At 45.6% G+C, this 19,935-nt stretch overlaps 1 protein-coding gene across 3 annotated transcripts in view; it reads right to left on the bottom strand.

Annotated features, from left to right (window-relative positions):
- The window catches only part of TRAPPC10 (trafficking protein particle complex subunit 10), a 94,664-nt gene that overhangs the window by 25,691 nt on the left and 49,038 nt on the right, over positions 1–19,935 (bottom strand). For all 3 annotated transcript variants that reach the window (XM_034948130.4, XM_055105273.2, XM_063601436.1), the window contains 7 exons: positions 16,725–16,972; positions 6,059–6,205; positions 5,367–5,481; positions 3,874–3,950; positions 2,718–2,809; positions 796–936; positions 366–478 (listed from right to left, as the gene is read on the bottom strand). In XM_034948130.4, the coding sequence (XP_034804021.1) occupies positions 366–478; positions 796–936; positions 2,718–2,809; positions 3,874–3,950; positions 5,367–5,481; positions 6,059–6,205; positions 16,725–16,972 (933 nt within the window). The remainder of the gene's footprint in view (positions 1–365; positions 479–795; positions 937–2,717; positions 2,810–3,873; positions 3,951–5,366; positions 5,482–6,058; positions 6,206–16,724; positions 16,973–19,935) is intronic.

Here is a 19,935-nt window from a genome sequence, read left to right as displayed (position 1 = left end):
TGAGATCTAACGACCACATGTAATATGTGATATCCTGTTGGACTCCATTAAAAATGATTTATAAAATACTTTAAGACAATTAGGGAAATATGAATATGGCCTACTTAGCAGATGATATTAGAACCTTATTAATTATTTGGGTGTGGTTAAGAGACTGTCCTTATTTTTAGAAGATCTAATGTGGTCTAGAGTTTGACTTAAAGCAAAAATAAAAAAAAAAGTCAGGTGAAAGACATAGATACATGTCAGCTACTCAGCAAAATGTTAGCAACTGTTTACTGTAAGTGGTTGGTATATCTTGTATTCTTTTTTACTTCTGTAATATTTGAAAATATTCCTAGTCAAGTTGTAAGAACTGGTCTTACCTGGGCTGTCTGATGGCTGGCTGGCAAAGTCAAGTATCTCCTGGCAGAAGTGCTTGCGCTCCTCTTCAGTGAGGTGGTGGTCACTGGCTAAAAGGCTGCTGGTCTGCAGGTAGCTGGAGCGGAGAGGTAAGGAGCGTGGAGAGGCTCATACTTAGGAGTGCGGGGCAAAGTGGATGCAAAGTCTCCTACGGCTTTCACAGAGGCTTCAAAAGCCAAAGGGCTTTTTTTTTTTTTTTTTTAAGTTACTAGGACTCAAAATTAGATTATAAAAAATCGACTAGACATTTCATTCATTTTCTATACAATACATATGTATAAGTTAGGACTTTTCTCTCCTTAATAATAGGTGTGAATGAAACATTGATTGTGGGCAATGTTGCCGTATAAACAGAAAATAATTTTCCTGCTTCATGAAAACATTAAAGGATACTTTTCAATTTGTCCAAGGTGCTTTTGACATTCGGCCAGCTGCTTCCTTGTGTGTGTGATGGGGAGTGCCCAGCCCTCAGCCAGGTAATTTTTCAGTGCTCCTTGAAGATAGATTTCTGCCTTTTGTGGAGCCTTTTTCCTCCTTGCAAAGTCAACAAACAGTAGCTTTCATTACAGCTAGGGATAATCAACACACTGAAACCCCATCTCTCTCACTTTGCCCTCCATCCTCCAGACCCCATGCCAGGACAGACTCAACATCTCTAGATAGCCCTTTTCCACCCACCCCGCTCCGTGAGAAAGAGTACCTACTCAGGACGACATAATTAGACTCCCAGGCAAAGATCTGAGAAATGAGCGTGTGGTGATAAGAGCACAACACATCGTTGGTCTGGCTTTATACACATGTCGAGGAACTTTCATAGCTGAATCTCAGGATAAGAAAGTGAGCCTATCATTCATGATCTCAAGCTGACAGGCAAGAGGGCCAAGGCTAAGAGAAGGTGAAGGAAGGGCTTGTCCACAAGTACACTGCTAGTCAGCAATGAAGCCAGGAAGTCCAAGTATGGGTCTACACTACCTACTAAAGGCACAGAAACACAGAAGCAGTCTACAGGGCGCAAGCGGAAGGGAGCACAGAGCCACTTGGAAACTCAGGCAAAGAGCACTCCACAGGATCCGGCTTCCAGAGAACGCCGGAGAATTAAAATAGCAACACTTGGCCCCCAAAGCAAAGATTAAAGCACAACTGTTTTTTTTAAAGATGGGGTCTTGCTCTGTCACTCAGGCTGGAATACAGTGGTGTGATCATAGCTCACTGCAGTCTCAAACTCCTCAGCTCAAGTGATCCTCCCGCCTCAGCCTCCTCCACTGTAGCTGGGACTACTGGTGTGTGCGGCCTTGCCTGCCTTTAAAATGCAAATTAATAAGGGCTTGTGTCAAAGCCTCAGGAGCAACAAGGATCCCCTCCCCTTTCCCGAGAAGCCTCTCTGCTTCCTTAAGGAGCACCTTCCTCTTTAGATACACAGCATGGAAGTTCAAGAGAGCTACATTCTAGCTGTGACTCTGCTGTTAACTAGTGGGTAATCGGCAAAGCTGCTCCAACCACATCCGGAAAACCAGAAAGTTCACTTAGCTGATCTAAGAATCCCTTTCCAGCCAATTCACATCAGTTCAAATCAAATCAATTCTCATTTCTTGCTTCACCTAATGAAATCACTTGAGTACAGATTTCAAGATCTCATTTCAATCACTTTTTTTTTTTTTTAGAAAATGAAAACAAGCATCTTTTTCCTTATAGCTTGTATCTCCTTTGAGTACTTTGAAATGGTAACCACATGACCCACTGGGGTTTCTTCTCTTTGATAGTCTGATTTTATGAAACACACTAGAAATACGCTAAATTTTGAGTTTTTCTGGAATCAAACTTCAAAGCTGGAGCTGGAATGGAAATCCTGCAGTCTTGTACACACCTTCTTCCAGTCATCCCTAGATCATCCCTCTTTCATGAACCTGACACATGCAGTAGCTTTACATCAATGGCCTTGAGGTTTTTCAGTCCTCTTAATACTTGATAAAATTAGAGAAATGCTATATAACAAAATATGTAAGAATCTATATGCCAATTTACTCACCATTATACTGTCTTATAATTCTTTAATTAAACTTAGTTACAAAAATGTATATATTTAATTAAATAAAAGAACCTCAAAGACCAATAACAGTTATTAAGAGTAACAAGCAGAAAATCTCTCCATCTGGTTTTCAGAAGAAACTGAAAAAAAAAATTATGAGGACTGGGTAAGAAAATCTACACTTTTCAATCTACAAATTTATGTGCACTTTATACTAACTCCATATATAACAAATCTTCTCGTGTTATTTGTATGTTTAGAATGCAAAGAAAAGTACAAAATCAATTACATGTAAAACTCTGCCAGATCTTTTCCAACAAACTTAGCAGATCGAATCCTCCCAATGCTTGTATACATTTCAATGGTGGCATGGGACAAATCCTGTGGGGAAGTAAAAACACAATTATGTACTTGAACTTTTAATGATGGACAAATACTACATTTATTCACCTAAAGCTCACACAAAAGACATTGTTGGGTTTTTGTTTTGAGACAGAGTCTTGCTCCATCGCCCAGGCTGGAGCACAGCGGCGAGATCTCAGCTCACTGCAACCTCCGCCTCATAGGTTTAAGTGATTCTTGTGCCTCAGCCTCCCAAGTAGCTGGGACTACAGGCGCCACCACGCCCGGCTAATTTTTTGTATCTTTAGCAGAGACAGGATTTCACCATGTTGGCTAGGCTGGTCTCAAACTCCTGACCTCAAGTGATCCACCTGCCTCAACCTCCCAAAGTGCTGAATTACAGGCGTGAGCCACCATGCCCAGCCCGCAGAAGACATTGCTAATAATGTAACATTATTTTTTCCTTTGCATCTATTTTTGTGAATTTTTCTGTAATATATACTCAAAATTGGTAACCTGTGTATAAATTATGAAGCATAATAATAAAAGAAACCCACAAACTCATCCAAAACATCTAACTTTTCCAAGGACTTTCTGCACGTGGGTGACATGCTGGGTATTTTTCATACTTGCGTGTATAAGAGGTACAGCCATTACGGGCAGACCAAACGCTCAAGTTGCCCATGACCCGGGAATGACGCTGACCCACCACACTTCTGCCTACACCGTTTTTTAAAGTTTTGCTAATTTAAGTCTTTCAAAATCAAATACAATAGCTCTGCCCAAGTCCAAATTACTCCTTTTTACAAAGAAAAGTATTCACTAGCCTCTCTTATAATTTCTGTGTGAGCAAACCCAATTTGAACAAAACGGTAAATATTCAAAGATGATTCCATGCCTAGCATGGTACCATGGGCACTAATACACATTTGATGAACTACTCCATGTTTTGTCCACAACTCCCCAGGTACCAAAGAAACTAAAAAAAACCAACAAGAAGGGGCCCCCAACACCAGTTCCTTCCCAACTCAACAGGCCATGTAGCAAAGCCTTCTAGAGACAGGTATTCACAGAACAGACATTGAACACTTGTTAATACTTACTAAGTAGTGTTTTTCAAAAGCTTCCACTGATGATAATGCTTCTTTCAGTTTCTTATAAGGACTCTGAGCTGTGTTGGCTTAAACAGAAAGAAACGAGAGTCCCTCTTCATCTTCATCATGTCCAGTCACATGACTTTACATTCACCTTCACATACTGCAGGTAGATGACCTCATCTGACTCTTGTGAAATTACAAACCGGCCAATGCCAACGGAAACTACATGATTATGTACATTCTCTTTCAATTCACATATTCATAAAATAGTCAAAATGCTTTGTGTCATGCTTTTTCTCTGATCTTTAGAACTAAACTTTTTTAGAAACATATATTACAAATACTCCAATGAATTAAATTACTTCCGAAGTGATCTGAAATGGTCTCAAGTTGAAACAATGAAATATAAATACTATGTATTTTTTCCCTTAAACATTTATTCAATTTACTAAGAATGCTTTCAGCTCATCAGATATTCTTTAGCAACAGTCTTGCTAAATAATACTCATCATATATTCCTACGTAAAACAATGAGTAATCCTCCTTTCAAAGAGCCTTATTATCCAGGAGAATTTTTTTTTTTTTTTTTTTTTTTTTAGACAGAGTTTTGCTCTTGTTGCCCAGGCTGGAGTGCAATGGAGCAATCTTTGTTCACCACAACCTCCGCCTCCCAGGTTCAAGCGATTCTCCTGCCTCAGCCTCCCGAATAGCTGGGATTACAGGCATGCACCACCACACCCGGCTAATTTTGTATTTTTAGTAGAGACAGGGTTTCTCCATGTTGGTCAGGCTGGTCTCGAATTCCTGATCTCAGGTGATCCGCCCACCTCGGCCTCCCAAAGTGCTGGGATTACAGGTGGGAGCCACCGTGCCCAGCCAATTTATTTTTAAAAATTTGCTGGGAGGCCAGGGCAGGAGGATCACTTTAGGCTAGGAGTTTGAGACCAGCCTGGGCAATACAGCGAGACTCCATCTCTACAAAAAATTAAAAAATTAGCCAAGTATGGTAGCACACACCTGTAGTCCCAGCTACCTGGGAGGTTGAGGCAAGAGGATCCCTTGAGCCCAGGAGGTCGAGGCTGCAGTGAGCCAAGACTGTGCCACTACACTCCAGTCTGGGCAACAGAGTGAGACCCTGTCTCTTAAAAAAAAAAAAAAAAAAAAACCGTCAGGTCATATTGTTAGAAAAACAGATTATCTGTAATTCAGAGAGAGAGTGGTACATTTGAACATGAGCTATAAAGTCCCTTAAGCCCAGGAGAAACTCAGCTACATTTCTGAAACTCCTTCCAATTTCTTCAACTATTTCTAATATTGCATTATGCTGTTAAAAGGTAAACTATCATGTGCTTTAATCCAGTCAGCTAATAATGGGTATAATTTTCCAAATGGTGAGTAATATGATTACTCTTAGAACTTCGGTTAAATGTGCCAACTTGCAATGGACATTTTCATTACTGTCCACCTCACCACTCACATAGGTATATACAAAAAAGTACCTGTTTCTGGTCGCTCAGCTCCCAAACCTGCCAAAAGGTCAACTGTCCTGTTGAGATCTTCTGAGTTAGGTCCTTTCTCTGACACAAGTCCACACAGATAGCCCAAGGACTTTAACTGTTAAGATAAATCCACAATTTCAATTAATTTGCCATAAGAGTCAGCAGGGAATTCAAGAATTTAAATACAAAAATTCAAATCCAGCTAAATTCTAGAAGAAATTTAGCTTTCCTACCCAATGACTCAAATCTGGATACAAAAATACATCCTACACAACAGCTCCCAGTGAGGCTTGGAGGGTGGGAATCCTCCGCTTCTGTCCTTCACCTCCGTGAGTTCCCCAGGCTACGCCTGCACCTGCATAAGCCCAGCCCTGGCAGCCTACCTGCTGCACACACCAGCACAGCTCTGCCTGGTGAGCTGACATTTCAGCACCACCCTCGTGTCCCCCGACTCAGGGTACAGAGTCAATTTCACAGAAGCACAGCAAGTGCTTGCTGTCTGCTGACTACATCGACATGTGGTAGGGAACTATGACTTCTTTGGCTGCACCCAGACACCTTCTACGGCCACTAAAGTGGACGCATCGTGATCTAAATGAGCAACACCTTTCCTCCAAACAGCAGACTTCCTCTGCCACCCAGGCATGGCCGCAGAGACAACGCGAGCATTCCACACTTGGGCAGGTAGGCACCTTTTCTGTGGCATAGCTCCACAGCCCCACAGTGTGGGCAATGTTTGAGTCGATCTGTGCCCGGTCACAGCAGCCTTCTATCCTCTGCAACACCTCCAGACAGCTCAGAAACACCCAGCAGTCCAGAGCACCAGGTGGGACGGAGACCTGTGGGGGTGCAAATGCGAACGTGTGAGGGGTGCTCCGGGACAGCTCTAGCTTGAACAAACCCACATGCTCTAGCTTGAACGTGCAAAACCCTCCATCCTTCAAGCAGCCACCTCATCTAACAGTTCTGTGATATGCAGAGCTACAGGAGAGAGAAAGGGGCAGAGAACACTAATCACCTACATTCACATGGGAAGAGAGAAGCAGTGTGACCTATATTCAAATGTGTTATCAGGTTTTATGTATAACTTTCAATTATTGTATTTTTGAAAACCTTATTAAGAAAAAGCCTCTGCAGGTCTAGATCTGAAAAATGTATATAGAAAAAGAATTTTTTTTTAAAAAAAGGAAAAACCTAGAAAAAGACCAAATATGATCATTTACTCCAAGAGTGAGGATTGGCCACAGATTAGTGTCAAGAGGGGAGGGAAAACTAAGACCTCAAATGACTGCTTGGTCACATTTAAGAAAGATCACGTTCAACAGCAGAAACTGAATACCGAGTAGAAATATCACACGAGGAATTACAGTTCACTCTTCAGGCGTGATAAAGACAGTATATTTATGTTTGGGAAAAAGAGCTCCCTATTGCTCCCTATACACTGCAGTATTTACAGGTGAAACCCAATGTCTGTATTTGAAAAACGTCCCAGGGCAAGTGAACGAGGATGCAGATGAAGTAGAGGCTGGCCAGGTGCCGCGCCTACTGTAACTGTTCATGGGTCCTACATGGGCATTACGTTATCCTCTCTGCTTCTGTATTTACTTGAGCCTTTCCACTTAAAAAACAAAAAAAAAGAAAACACTATCAGAAAAGCAAAATCGCCTGCTGTATAAGATGCAGTTTTTCCCCACATTTTAGCACTTCTGAAATAGGAATGTTTCTCTTAATCAAGTGGCATCTTACATTTTTAAGTGGCAATGCTGACTTTTTCTCTGGTGGCACTAACTTCATGATGTGTCCTAGTTTTGGTGAAATGTGTTCACCTGTGCTCTTCAAATCACCAGTCAACAGGTGATGAGCTGCCAATGCCGGGGAAACTGACTCCCATAAGAACTCTTGCAAGGCACCCTGAGCACAAATAAAGGACCTGGAACCAACAAGGAAGAACCAAAGAGTGCCATCAAATGTTCCCATAAAAGCTAAAAAGCCCAACTTTTGAAAAATAAGATAAGCTACTTAAACCTTTTGGGAAAAAAAAATCAGTGTAGGTCAAAAACTGCATAATCGGAAGCCACTTTCATAAAGCTGCACAACTCTCTCACCCAAACATACCACACTGAGGGAAGGCACAGAAAAGCGGGGCAGCAGGATGCAGCTCTGAGATCCTGGACAGAGCGTGTCCCTCCGATTGATGAGCGTCCTCATCAGTCAAACCACAGCAGGCCTGGAGCGGGCTGACCGCACCTTGCAGGCCCGCCTGGTTCCCAGGTGCCAGGAGATCTGGGATACTTTTCATCTCCCAAGACGCTACCACCATCAGTACCCACTGCGCAAAAGCTTCTGTAAACAGGCACCTCCCCTGGGCACACACTGGTGACAGAAAGACCTCCTAGGAGAGGCCGGGCGCGGTGGCTCATGCCTGTAATCCCAGCACTTTGGGAGGCCGAGGTGGGCAGATCACCTGAGGTCAGGAGTTTGAGACCAGCCTGACCAATATGATGAAACCCCATCTCTACTAAAAATACAAAAATTAGCCGGGTGTGGTGGCATGCACCTGTAATCCCAGCTACTCGAGAGGCTTAGACAGGAGAATCATTTGAACCCGGGAGGCGGAGGTTGCGGTGAGCCAAGATCATGCCATTGCACTCCAGCCTGGGCAATAGCGAAACTCAAAACAAACAAACAAACAAAAACCTCCTAGGAGACCACGAGAGACTCTTACAAAGCAGGAAGACGTACAGTGCTTTCGGTAAAGATGCATCCACAGAGAAGGGAGATAAAGCCCAGGAGCCACAGCAGGGGAGCCGCGGCAGAGGACACTGGATGCAGAAGCAAGAGCAGCCAGGGCACGAGGGCCGCTCCGCGACCAGGCGCTGAACTGAGTCCGCAGGGAACAGCAGCAGCCGAGAGCTGAGGCGCCACCTGACAGCACAGGTGCACCCCAGAAAGGCTCCCAAATGATACCACCAAAATGCCAACAGTGGCATTAATTACTGCATGGCATGATTATAGAATAGTTCTTTGTATATTTTTTTCCTGCAAAGAGCAAGTCCCGCTTTGGTAAGTTTGAACGACAGTATTAAAAAAGTAGCAGCATCAGGTAGCGGCAGCTTTTCTGGGGTAAAAACAACAAAATCCAGTGGCACCCATTGGCCACTGGCTGCTGAGACTTCACCTTCAACTTCCATCCTGAAGGAGGCGGGAGAGAGCAGGCAGGTCCTGCACACACCCACGCCAAGGAACAAGGGCAGGCTTTCACTGAATAACAGAAACCTGAAGGTGAGCTCGGCCACCCCTCCCTCTGGAACTCACACCTCCCAAAGTGCAAAGCCTCCCCCGGGCCTGCTCTGGTCTCCGCTGCGAGTTCTCACCGGCTCCATGCTCTAAGTGCCTTTATTTCCCAGGAGAATCGCAGCTCCCTGTATTTCCTATCACAGATCATTTTAAAATTTCAGTTTTTATGGGGAAAAAAAGACACGCATGTGAATTTGGCATATGATGTGGCATACACAACCCTTTCTGCAGTGCCGCCTTGCAGAGCCACCTGCCTCGTATGTTACTACTTACTGTGTGTGTCTCTTAGCTCCCACCCAAACCCCAGGTAACACCCCAAAGGGGGCCGGGCACTCTGCTTCTTCTCTATACTTTAGAGGGCCTGAAAGAGGTGGGCTCCGCAGCAGCGAGACCTTCCACAGTAAGACATCTAAGACTTCCAGACATGTTAACGAAACAAATTTATTTAAAACCTAATTGCAGTGATACTTTTTCATTGCTTTGAAAAAACAAGTGGCAAAATGCATACAACAAGGTATGTGAAGGGCACAAACCCTAAATTTAGAGGTCGATGATTTTTACAAATGTAACCACCACCTAATCAAGAAATAAAATTATCCTAGAAGGTTCTCTCAAGTCCCTTTTCCCAGTCAAGATCCACCCCAAAGAGGCACCCGGCTCCTGACTTCGGCCACCATCAATTCCTTCTGGCTGATCTGTGAACTTCATATAATGAAATCACACAGCATGTCCTCCTTTGTGCATGGGGCTTCTTTAATTCAACACAGTATCTTTAAGATTCAACCCTGCTGAGTCTGTCAGCCTGTTCTTTTTCACTGCTGCTTATTAAACCTTTCTACAAGTTGGCCACAGTTTATTTATCCACTCCTATCAAGTGTCTGGGTTGTTTCCAGTGTTTGGCTACTATGGGTAAAGCTATTTGCAATGTTACCCCTGCCTCAACGGAGGGATGACTTCTCAGGGTCCGAAGACGCCCCCAGGCCCAAGTGCGCCAGGCTACTCACAGCAGAACACAGGCAGCGCCAGCACTCTTCTCCCACCAGCATCCCTGCAGCAGAGACGCAAGAGCTCGGGGGAAGGGGACAGAGAGTGCCAGAGCCACCCTGGCTTATTTTACCCATTAGAGTGCAGCTTGAGAATAAAAAACAAGAGTCTCACAAACTCTGGAAAAGAGCAATTGTTCTGCAGCCATGGCTTCATGGCTTTGAGTCGTCCAAACAAATGTCAGCCCCTTGCTCCTAAATGGTGGCCGAAACAGAAAATGGGCACCTCAGCCAACAGCACGAAGGCCATGCCTCTATGGTGGCATCTGCCACCCAGCATGCCACAGCACCCAACACAACAAAGACCAAGCCTCCGCTCTGCCCTGAGAGCCTGAGACTGAATGGCAGAGCGTGCAGCTTGGTCACCTCACTCTGGAACCGGGTGGTGGCCTCACCGTCTCCAGAAAACTCACATTTCCCTAGTGGGCCATCAGATACCTCTTGGCCATTTAGATATCATCTTTTGTGAATAACAGACTTCTTAAACAAATTCTTAATTTATATTAATTTTCCTTAAAGCCCCTCCTCCTCTCCTGATTGCTGTATTAGCAATGGCAAGTGCCATCTTGCCACTTCCAAGTATAAAATTAAAGGCATTCTTGTTCTTCTCTCTTTTGATACCCCTACCACTTGAGTGCAACCCACACACTGGAAGGTACATGAGTCCTAGGTGAACGCCTGCTATGCCTCCCGTGAAGGCAGCTCCCGCCGGAACTCCGTGCCAGTCACCAGCCCCTCCACCTGCCAGACAGTTCACAGCAGACTGGTGTAGCTTCACCGTGAACTTCAGACACAAGGAATCAAAAAGTATGCCTTCTCTTATCGCTTCAACCCAGGAGGCAGAGGTTGCAGTGAGCCAAGATCACGCCACTGCACTCCAGCCTGGGCAACAGAGCAAGACTCCATCTCAGAAAAAAAAAAAGTATGCCTTCTCTTGTGTCTAACTTCTTTAGCTCAACTTCAGGTTGGTTAGAGTCATCCACTACGACCCATTCACGTTCATCACTGTACCCTAGCACACTACAGGGCCACAGTGCAACGTTGTCATCCCTTGGACAAGATGAACATTTGAGTTCTTCCCCGTTTGTAGCTCCAATGACTCACGGGTGCCACAAGTATCTCTGTGTACTTGCCTTCTGATGTACATGTGTGTGCATGTATCTGTACACACCAGGGGTGGATGTGCTGGGTCACGGGGCATGTCTTGTAATGGCGATACCCATTAGATATCGCAAACAGCCTTCCAAAGTGGTCCCAGTGATGCACACTATGATCAGTGAATGAGCGCCAGCATCTCCACCCTCCCACTGATACCCGGGGAAAGCCTTTCCATCCTGGCCACTCTGGTGGTGTGTGCAGGTACTTCATTAATAATGGTTTCAGTTTGCATTTTGCTATGATTCATGAGACTGAGCCCCTTTTCATGTTTATCGGCCATTTGGATTTCCTCTCTTGCCTGTTTTTCTACTGGTTTGTCAGTCTTTCTGCATTGATGTATGTGAGTTCTTCACAGTACGCCCTGGAGTAAGGGCCCTTTCTTGTCTATATATACCGGTTGTACCCTTCCAAGCTGCGGAGGGCCTTTTCACTCCCTTCAGAGTACCTTTCAGTGAAGAGAAGCACTGATGTTTACGTAGTCTAATGCAGGACCCTCTTCCTTCACGGCTGGTGCATAACCATAAAGGTTTCATGTCCTATTTAAGAAATATTTGCCAACCTTAAGGTCCCAAAGACATTTTCCCAAGTTATCTTCAAGAGTTTTCTTATTTTATTTTTCATGTTTAGATCAAAACTCCACCTGGAATTAATTTTGTTTATGGGGTGAGATCAAGATTTGTTTTTATATATGGATATCCAGTGGACCCAGAACCATCAATTCACTAAATTTTTCTTGAACCTATTTATTTAAAATCTGCCGGCTGGGTGCAATAGCTCACGCCTGTAATCCTGGCACTTTGGGAGGCTGAGGAGGGTAGATCACTTGCGCTCAGGAGTTCAAGACCAGCCTGGGCAACATAGTGAAACCCTATCTCTGCCAAAAAATACAAAAATTAGCCGGGCATGGTGGTGCGCACCTGTAATCCCGGCTACTTGACTGGCTGAGGCAGGAGAATTGCCTGAGCCCTGGAGGCGGAGGCTACAATGAGCCAAGATCACACCACTGTACTCCAGCCTGGGCAACAGAGTGTTTCAAATAATAATAATAATAAATAAAATCTACCTCAACTGCCTTTTGGAACTCCGCCTTTTCCCTTGGACTATGGCAGAAGTTTCCAAACTCTTCGCCTCTCTCTGCCCTCTGCCTCACTAGGTCCTAACCTTTCATGGCTCCCTACTGGCTACAGAACAAAGGGCAAGCCTCAACGTGACACACAAAGAACTTCAGAATTTCCCTTCATTGCCCCCAAAGCCTGCCTCGCCCCTGAAGTTCTAGCAAGACCAGGCTCCTTCAGAGCACCTTCAATAACACCATCTTCTCCACCTGAAACGCACTCTCCCGCGCCACCAGCAGTCACATCTACCTGGTGAGTTCTTACTACCCCTACTCATTCCTTAGCACGTAAGCTTCATAAGGCCAGGAATTCTGTTTCACTCTCTGCTGAAAATACAGTGCCTACCACAATGGTTGGCACAAAACAGAAGCTCAATGAAGATCTGATAAGTGAACGAGTCCTTTTTTTTTTTTTTGAGACGGAGTCTCGCTCTTTTGCCCAGGTGGAGTGCAGTGGCATGATCTCGGCTCACTGCAACCTCTGCCTCCCGGGTTCAAGCAATTCTCCTGCCCCAGCCTCCCGAGTAGCTGGGATTACAGGCGCCTGCCACCATGCCCAGCTAATTTTTGTATTTTTACTAGAGACAGGGTTTCACCATATTGGCCAGGCTGGTCTGGAACTCCTGATCTCATGATCCGCCCACCTCGACCTCCCAAAGTGCCAGGATTACAGGCGTGAGCCACTGTGCCCAGCCTGAATGAATCTTTTTAATGGAGTTCACACAGGGCCTCCTCTAGAAAGCTTCCCTAGCACCTATCAGGCACCTGCAAATGTTTACCGAGCTGACCTGAGGCATCCGGCAAAGCTGCCTTTCCCTCCCTTACAGTCCCCTGTGTGCAGACAACACTTCGTCACTACTTGGACACTGTGCTGATGACCCGTGGCAGCCTCATGCTGGTAGGTGGGGCCCTTTCCTCTTCATTTATGTGCACCCCCTATCCCTGTCTCCCACAGTGCCTGGCAGGCAAGGAAACGTTTCTTGAATGATTCTTGACAGTCCTCTCTTTCCTTTTGTCCAGTGAGCCATCAGTTCTTCTTCAGCAACAGCTCTCACAACCACCCCTCCTCCTCCAATCCAGCTCCTCCCCCTCATGGCTCATGGGTGCACAAGATCCTCCACCTCCACATGAGAGCACCCACCCAGCAGGGTGTCGGGTACACTGTAAGCCCTCAGCAAACACAATCTATATTCCCACATTACATCTCTGCCTTTGTCCTCTGCCAGGCCTGCACCTCAGAATACCGATCCCAGCTGGCCAGCTTTGACTGTAAACCTTCTTCTTCCTCTGGTTCAACCTGCAGGTTGGCCACACACAGCCTCTGTTCACAAACCGGCCAGCTAACTCTGACGGCGTCCCCTGCACGGTTCCTCCGTGCCACAGGCTAGGCTGGTGACTCTCCTGGGGTCTGGAGGAGTCCTGACCCTGCTAGGCCCACACGGTCTGTTACGTAACCAGCAGCTAAGCTGATAAAAGGTCAAACGCTGAATGAAACACATTCCAAACCCCCCAAAAAATCACTTGGGCAATCATTGTAACAAACACATTATGGCCTTCAAGAAAGTATCTTCCCCGTTCTTCTAATTTGGCGACAAAATATATAAGTATCATACTTTTTTCTTACCAAAGGTGCAGGAAAACAGGCATCACTAGCATGACTGAAAATGGGAAGACCTTTCTGGAGGACAAATTGACAACATATAGCTTTAAAAACATGTCTATCTTCGACCTTCCAATTCTACTTGTATGAATTTACACGCAAAGATGTATGTATAAGGATACAAACTGCTGCAATTGCAAAGAATTTTGAAGAATTCAAATGTCCAAATAGGAGCAAGGAAATAACTGCAGTTCATCTATACATAAGAAGGCCATGGACAAAAAAAGGGAACCTCTTCCTGCTAGCAAAAGCAACGACATTTTCTTCGTATATTTGTCTGTTATTTTCCAAATTTACATAAAGAAAACATTCAACTTTTGTAAATGGAGGGAAAATTAGAAATTGTTACAGAAAAAAAAAGGAAATACTCTGTCAAGGAGGATCCTGAACTCACGCAGAACTGGCCTCACTTCACAGGTGTTACCGCTCACCCCAGCAGCCAGCTGTGCAAGGTAGGCACAATCTCCATTCTTAACACATTTTCCATTAAGGGAGTGCGCAAGGCTAGTAAGCAGCACCCACAGGGCAGAGGCCTCTATCCGGCCGTCTTGCTCCCCTCCTCAGCCCCCGTCGCCCCTGGAGTGTGGATCAAGCCCTACTACAGAGCAGGGCTAGTTTCCATCACAGCTGGCCACTTCGTTGCCTCCTATTCTCTTTAAATAAATGAGGTACTTCAAATCAACTGGTAAAGCAACCAGGATGTTAGCAGGACATGTTTTATAAGCCACCCACTCGAAAGTGGGACAGTGGGATCTGCAACTGACAGTGGCACACCTACCCCCTGGCCTCTGCTCAACTGTAGCCCTAAAACCTGACTCTCACCAAAAAATCCTAACAACTAGACTGGAGTAAAAACTACTGCACAAGAGAGAAAAACACAGCCACGGGCAGCTCAGACCTGTAATCCCAGCACTTTGGGAGGGGAGCAGGGAAGATCACTTGAGCCCGCAAGTTCCAGACCAGCCTGGGCGACACAGTGAGACACTCATCTCTACCAAAAAATTTAAAAATTTAGAAAAAAGGAGAAAAAGAGAAACACTTCTGACGTGAAGTTACCAGCGAAGCCCTCTAAGTAAACAGTGTGAATCTCAGTGTTGATCAAACACAGGTGCAAAGTGTGCAAAGAGGATTGTGTGGGCTTCAACACAAGCGACAAGGGAGGCTGTCCTCTCCGGCCTGGGAAGCCGACAGGCACAGCGCATGTAAGGAGGCGCAGCCAGCTGTGTGCATCAGAAGGAGATGACGAAACAGGAAGCGGGTTCTTAGAAGGAAAGAGACTGACAGACTGTGAGAAAGTCATCAGTGGGTGACACATCCTTGCCTCAAATCCAGCATTCACCTTTGGCCACCTCCTCTCACTGGAGACGCAGAACTCAACCGTGCAAAGAGGTGCAATAGCTATGACTAAAAGCAATGGGGCAGCTTCCACTCAAGGAAAGGCCAAGGGGACAACAACTTCATTCAGCAAAGCAAAGGGCTCGGAAAATACAGCACGGGTAAGAGGCTCCTCACACAATACAAAGCCTTGAAAATACCTGTGACTTCCCGGCCCTGCAGACGAGCACCTAGAGGAGCCAACAGACCCCGTATGGCTCCTGTGAATGCCGACGCTACAAGGGAACTCCAGAGCCCACACCCTCTATTACTTACACATTTCTCCTTCCAGCCACAAGGTAATAACAAAACTAACAACCCTCTCCAATCAGCCTCCTGGGGTCGTCTCACTCAGAAGACATCATGTCTGAATCATTTGGACTTGAATACTTCAATTTTCCCCCCTCCCGGCTAGTAAGACAAAAATCTCAACATCAGGTGAAATCCCTAGGCACACGTGAACAGAGAGCCCGGCTCTAGGAGTGAATGGTTCCCTCACAGCCCCGTCCCCAACCCGCAGTTAGGGCTGAGCAACCCAGGCAGAGTCTCTAAATCCAGGTGATTACAGGCAGCCCAGAGGGTCATTTCGAGGTGGAAAATGTTGCTTTTCCTCATTTGCTTCATTAGGTGAAGAAAAATCATTTGATAAAAATTCTTAAATTTCTGAGTTTGTGACTTGGGCTAGGTACTAATGAGCTTAGCTCTGAAATAAGAACTTCTCCTTTTGAAATTAACTAAAATATATTTCTCTTCATTAATTAAAGTTTAAATCTCTTAAAATTATTTTAAACCAAGCACACAAAACTAAGTTCCTATATTATGAAACACCATCCCCATCAATGGCTTATGCTCTTCAGACCTAGTCACTTCCAGACTCCGTTTTCTTGTTTACAAAACAGCATCAGAGACCACTCACTCAGGAGAGCTTAACCAGGGGATGGGTGGCAGGGATGCACACAAATCCTCAAGTCGTAAGTATCATTTTGTGTGTGTGTGAATTGTTCTGGGTAAAGAGGACCCTGAAACAAGAATCACCAGACTAGATACGGTCTCTACAGTCCTTTCATCTCACTACAATGTCCGTGGTTCTATGGACAGTAAGAGTTCAGTGCTTGGGTGAATTTATCTCTAAGGGCAAATGTTTTACTAACTACATTCACACACACACACACACACACACACACACACACACACATTTATGACATATCTTCCATGAAGCTCCGTACTACTAATCAATGGGGCACAGCCTGCTGTGTGTCACTCACATTGCTACCTGCATGGCCATGTGCAAAACTATTTATCTGAAAAGACAAATAAAATAAATGTCTACATGACATAAGTGTCTGAAATAAAATAAATGTCTACATGCAAAATCTAGCTCTGCGTGTCCCTCAGGTGAGTGACTCTTCCCCGTGGAGACAGCTCACGCAGCAGCGCAGGCCGCAGTCAGCCAGTGAGCTTCACCGAGAAGCTCATCTAAGAGGCTTGCTCTGGACTGGCACAAACTCCAGCATGTTGAGAACAGAGTTCTATTTTTGAGCAATTTATCAACGTAAAAAGTTACTAAGCAAACAATATACTGAAAATTAAAGGGATTCAGAAAAGAAAACCCTTTCTTAAGCACAAACAGTTCAATGCCTGGGATCTCAAGGTTCAGAGATTTCTGCTGGAACAATCAAGAAACGGGTAAATTGGGAAAACAGCCGACTCACTTCTAAGAGCTTCAGTTCCTGCACGCAGTTGTGCAGCAGCTCTAGGGCGCGCTGGGCCACCTCCCACGGCCTCTGCAGGAAGAGCAGCAAGGTGCACTGGCGAGAGAACAGGTAACTGCGCAGATCTAACAGGGTGGCTTCTCGCCTCTGGATCGATTCCCGCTTCTCCATATCTATGGGCTTTCGGAGGATCAATCCGTTCCAGCTCTTCACTGGCTGGCAGAAAAAAGTCAGCCAGTTGGCACCATCTAAACAAACACACATCATGAAAGGTGCTGATTGCAGGTACTTCACCTTCCTGAGCTTCCTGCTCAGGCTGAGGATGGTGGGCAAACAGGCAGCTTCATAACCAGTTTTTCTATGAACACTGCCCACCCCCTGTGGTCTAGTGATGCATTCGGCTCCCAGCACTGACAGCCGAGCTGAGGGTAACGTGACCCAGGCAACAAGGCACGCCACCCTACCATGCCCAGAAAGTCATGGGCGGGAGCTGAACAGGTTGGGAAGTCACCCAGAGACAGACAGGCTACATGGTTAGGGGAGCTCAGGCTCTGTCTCAGGCCGAGGGAGGGCTCTAGTCTTAGGCTGCAGCGGGGCTGGGCTTCCTTATCTTTACCTGTGGGCTGGAGTGCAGCCTGCTCTGACCATCCTGGTGTTTTTTGGTCTTCCTTAGATTACATATTCCTTCCTTATTTCCCTAACTCAACCACGTCACGTCCCTGAGTCAAGCTCCTGGAGGAAGGGACAGGGAGGACTTGGTAGCAGCACACAGAAGGAAAAAGAATTACTGCTTGTCGAAAATTTCAGCAAGGCTCCCAGAGGTTTACTTACATCCCTGAGACTCAAATATGATCTTAAAATAAGCATAACAATGTATAATAACAAGTCCATCAATCATTATTGAAAAAAATCTTTGAATCTATTTTTCTCACTTCAACAGAGAGGTGTCATAACCAGTTCATTCCTACGTGGCATCCTGGCATGGTTAAACGCTCCCTTCACTGACGTGAGCTTCTCCTCAGACCCGGGGAGCACATAGTGGTGTGGTGTGGACCTGCCAGCCCAGCCCCTGCACCAGCATCCTCAGAGCTGCTGGAGCACACAGCAGTGTGGAGTGGACCCGCTGGCCCAGCCCCTGCACCAGCATCCTCAGGGCTATTGGAGCACCCAGCAGTGTGCTGCGGACCCAGCCCTGTACCAGCCCAGCCCTGTACCAGCAGTTCCCTTGGCTAGGCTCCCCTCCCACAGGATTCTCACGGGGCACTCCCACATTTCAGTCAGGCCTCTGTGCCAGTGCCGCCCCCACAGGGAGGCCACTCCAGTGCCCTATCTAAGCTCCAACGGCACATACTGCCCCATCTCTCACCTGAGCCCCTTTCTACAGCCCAAACTTACTACTATGGACAGCAAGTGATAGATTTACTTTTCTGTGCCTGTTTCCCCTTCATGTAAGCACCATAAAAAAAGGGATTCTGCTTTATTCCTCCCTGTATTTAGAACAGTGCCTGGCACATGGTGGTCCCTCAGTAAGTATTTGTTGAATGAAAGAACAAAAACGAACCATCTTATTCAGTGGCAAAATTTGGTCCAGGCTTACTTTTGGATTTTAAATTGCCCCAAATTTTAAAACTGAGAGAAAAAACCAAATAAATTATGTGAAATATAAGAAATATGTAAGATATTTCAGCCTTGAAGGCTCCTTCTCACATGCACTGACATCCATTCAGGTGCCTGGTCCCTGAAGCCGCCCAGCACCTATTCTGCTGCCAGGGACCATATGGTCTTTACCTTATAAATGACACTTATTTACTCAATGTTGTGTATATGGCATCACAGGCACATGGACCTGTGATTACCAGCCTGCCTGAGGCTAACAAATGCCCTCAGTTAGAATGTATAGGTTAAACGCGGCTTTTAAAGCTCCTATGATATGACCTCAAGGTTGTTAACCTGGTCATCTCATGGTAATTAGAAACTGTGATTGGCAGTTTTAGATTTCTCGATTAAAAACCTAAATAAACAGATTAAGTTCTAGGCATTCTTTCAAAGGAGTTCTCCATGAAAAGACTGAGAATTATTCTATTTGGTGCTCAGTGAAAATATTTTAATATTTTCAACTAATGTATGCACCAGTTATTGCCATTTCTTTATTAAATTCAAACGTTTTTTGCTAAATAAATCTATTTTTTTTTTAAATGTAAGATATTTAAAAAAATACAGGCCAGGTGCGGTGGCTCACGCCTGTAATCCCAACACTTTGGGAGGCCGAGGCGGGCGAATCACGAGGTCAAGAGATCGAGACCAGCCTGGCCAACAAGGTAAAACCCCATCTCTACTAAAAATACAAAAAAAAATTAGCCGGGCTTGGTGGCGGGCACCTGTAGTCGCAGCTACTCAGGAGGCTGAGGCAGGAGAATGGCGTGAACCCGGGAGGCAGAGGTTGCAGTGAGCCGAGATGGCGCCACTGCACTCCAGCCTGGGCTACAGAGCAAGACTCCGTCTCAAAAAATAAAATTAAATAAAATTAAATTAAAATTAAAATAAATAAATAAATTAGCTGGGCGTGGCGGTGCGCACCTGTAGTCCCAGCTATTTGGGAGGCTGAGGCAAGAGAATGGCTTGAAATCAGGAGGAGGAGGTTGCAGTGAGCCAAGATCACACCACTGCACTCCAGCCTGGCAACAAAGCAAGACTCCGTCTCAAAAAAACAGTGTGTGTGTGTGTGTGTGTGTGTGTGTGTGTGTGTGTGTGTGTGTGTATGTATGTATGTATGTATGTATGTATGTATAGGCTGGGCATGGTGGCTCACAACTATAATCCCAGCACTTTGGGAAGCCGAGGCAAGAGGATCACTTGGGGCCAGGAGTTCGAGACCAGCCTGGCCAACATGGTGAAACCCCGTTTCTACTAAAAATATAGAAATTAGCCAGGTATGGTGGCGTGCACCTGTAATCCCAGCTACTCAGGAGGCTTAGGCACGAAAATCGCTTGAACCCGGGAGGCAGAGGTTGCAATGGGCCAAGATCACACCACTGCCCTCCAGCCTGGGGGACAGAGTGAGACACTGTCTCAAAAATAAATAAATAGATATGTTTGTATAATATGGACACATAAGGCCGGTCATGGTGGCTCACACCTGCAATCCCAGCACTTTGGGAGGCTGAGGCGGATCAGGACGTCAGGAGATCGAGACCATCCTGGCTAACATGGT

This window comes from Pan paniscus, chromosome 22 (assembly GCF_029289425.2).
Source record: "Pan paniscus chromosome 22, NHGRI_mPanPan1-v2.0_pri, whole genome shotgun sequence".
Lineage (NCBI taxonomy): Eukaryota > Metazoa > Chordata > Mammalia > Primates > Hominidae > Pan > Pan paniscus.
This window is presented reverse-complemented; position numbering and strand designations above follow the sequence as displayed.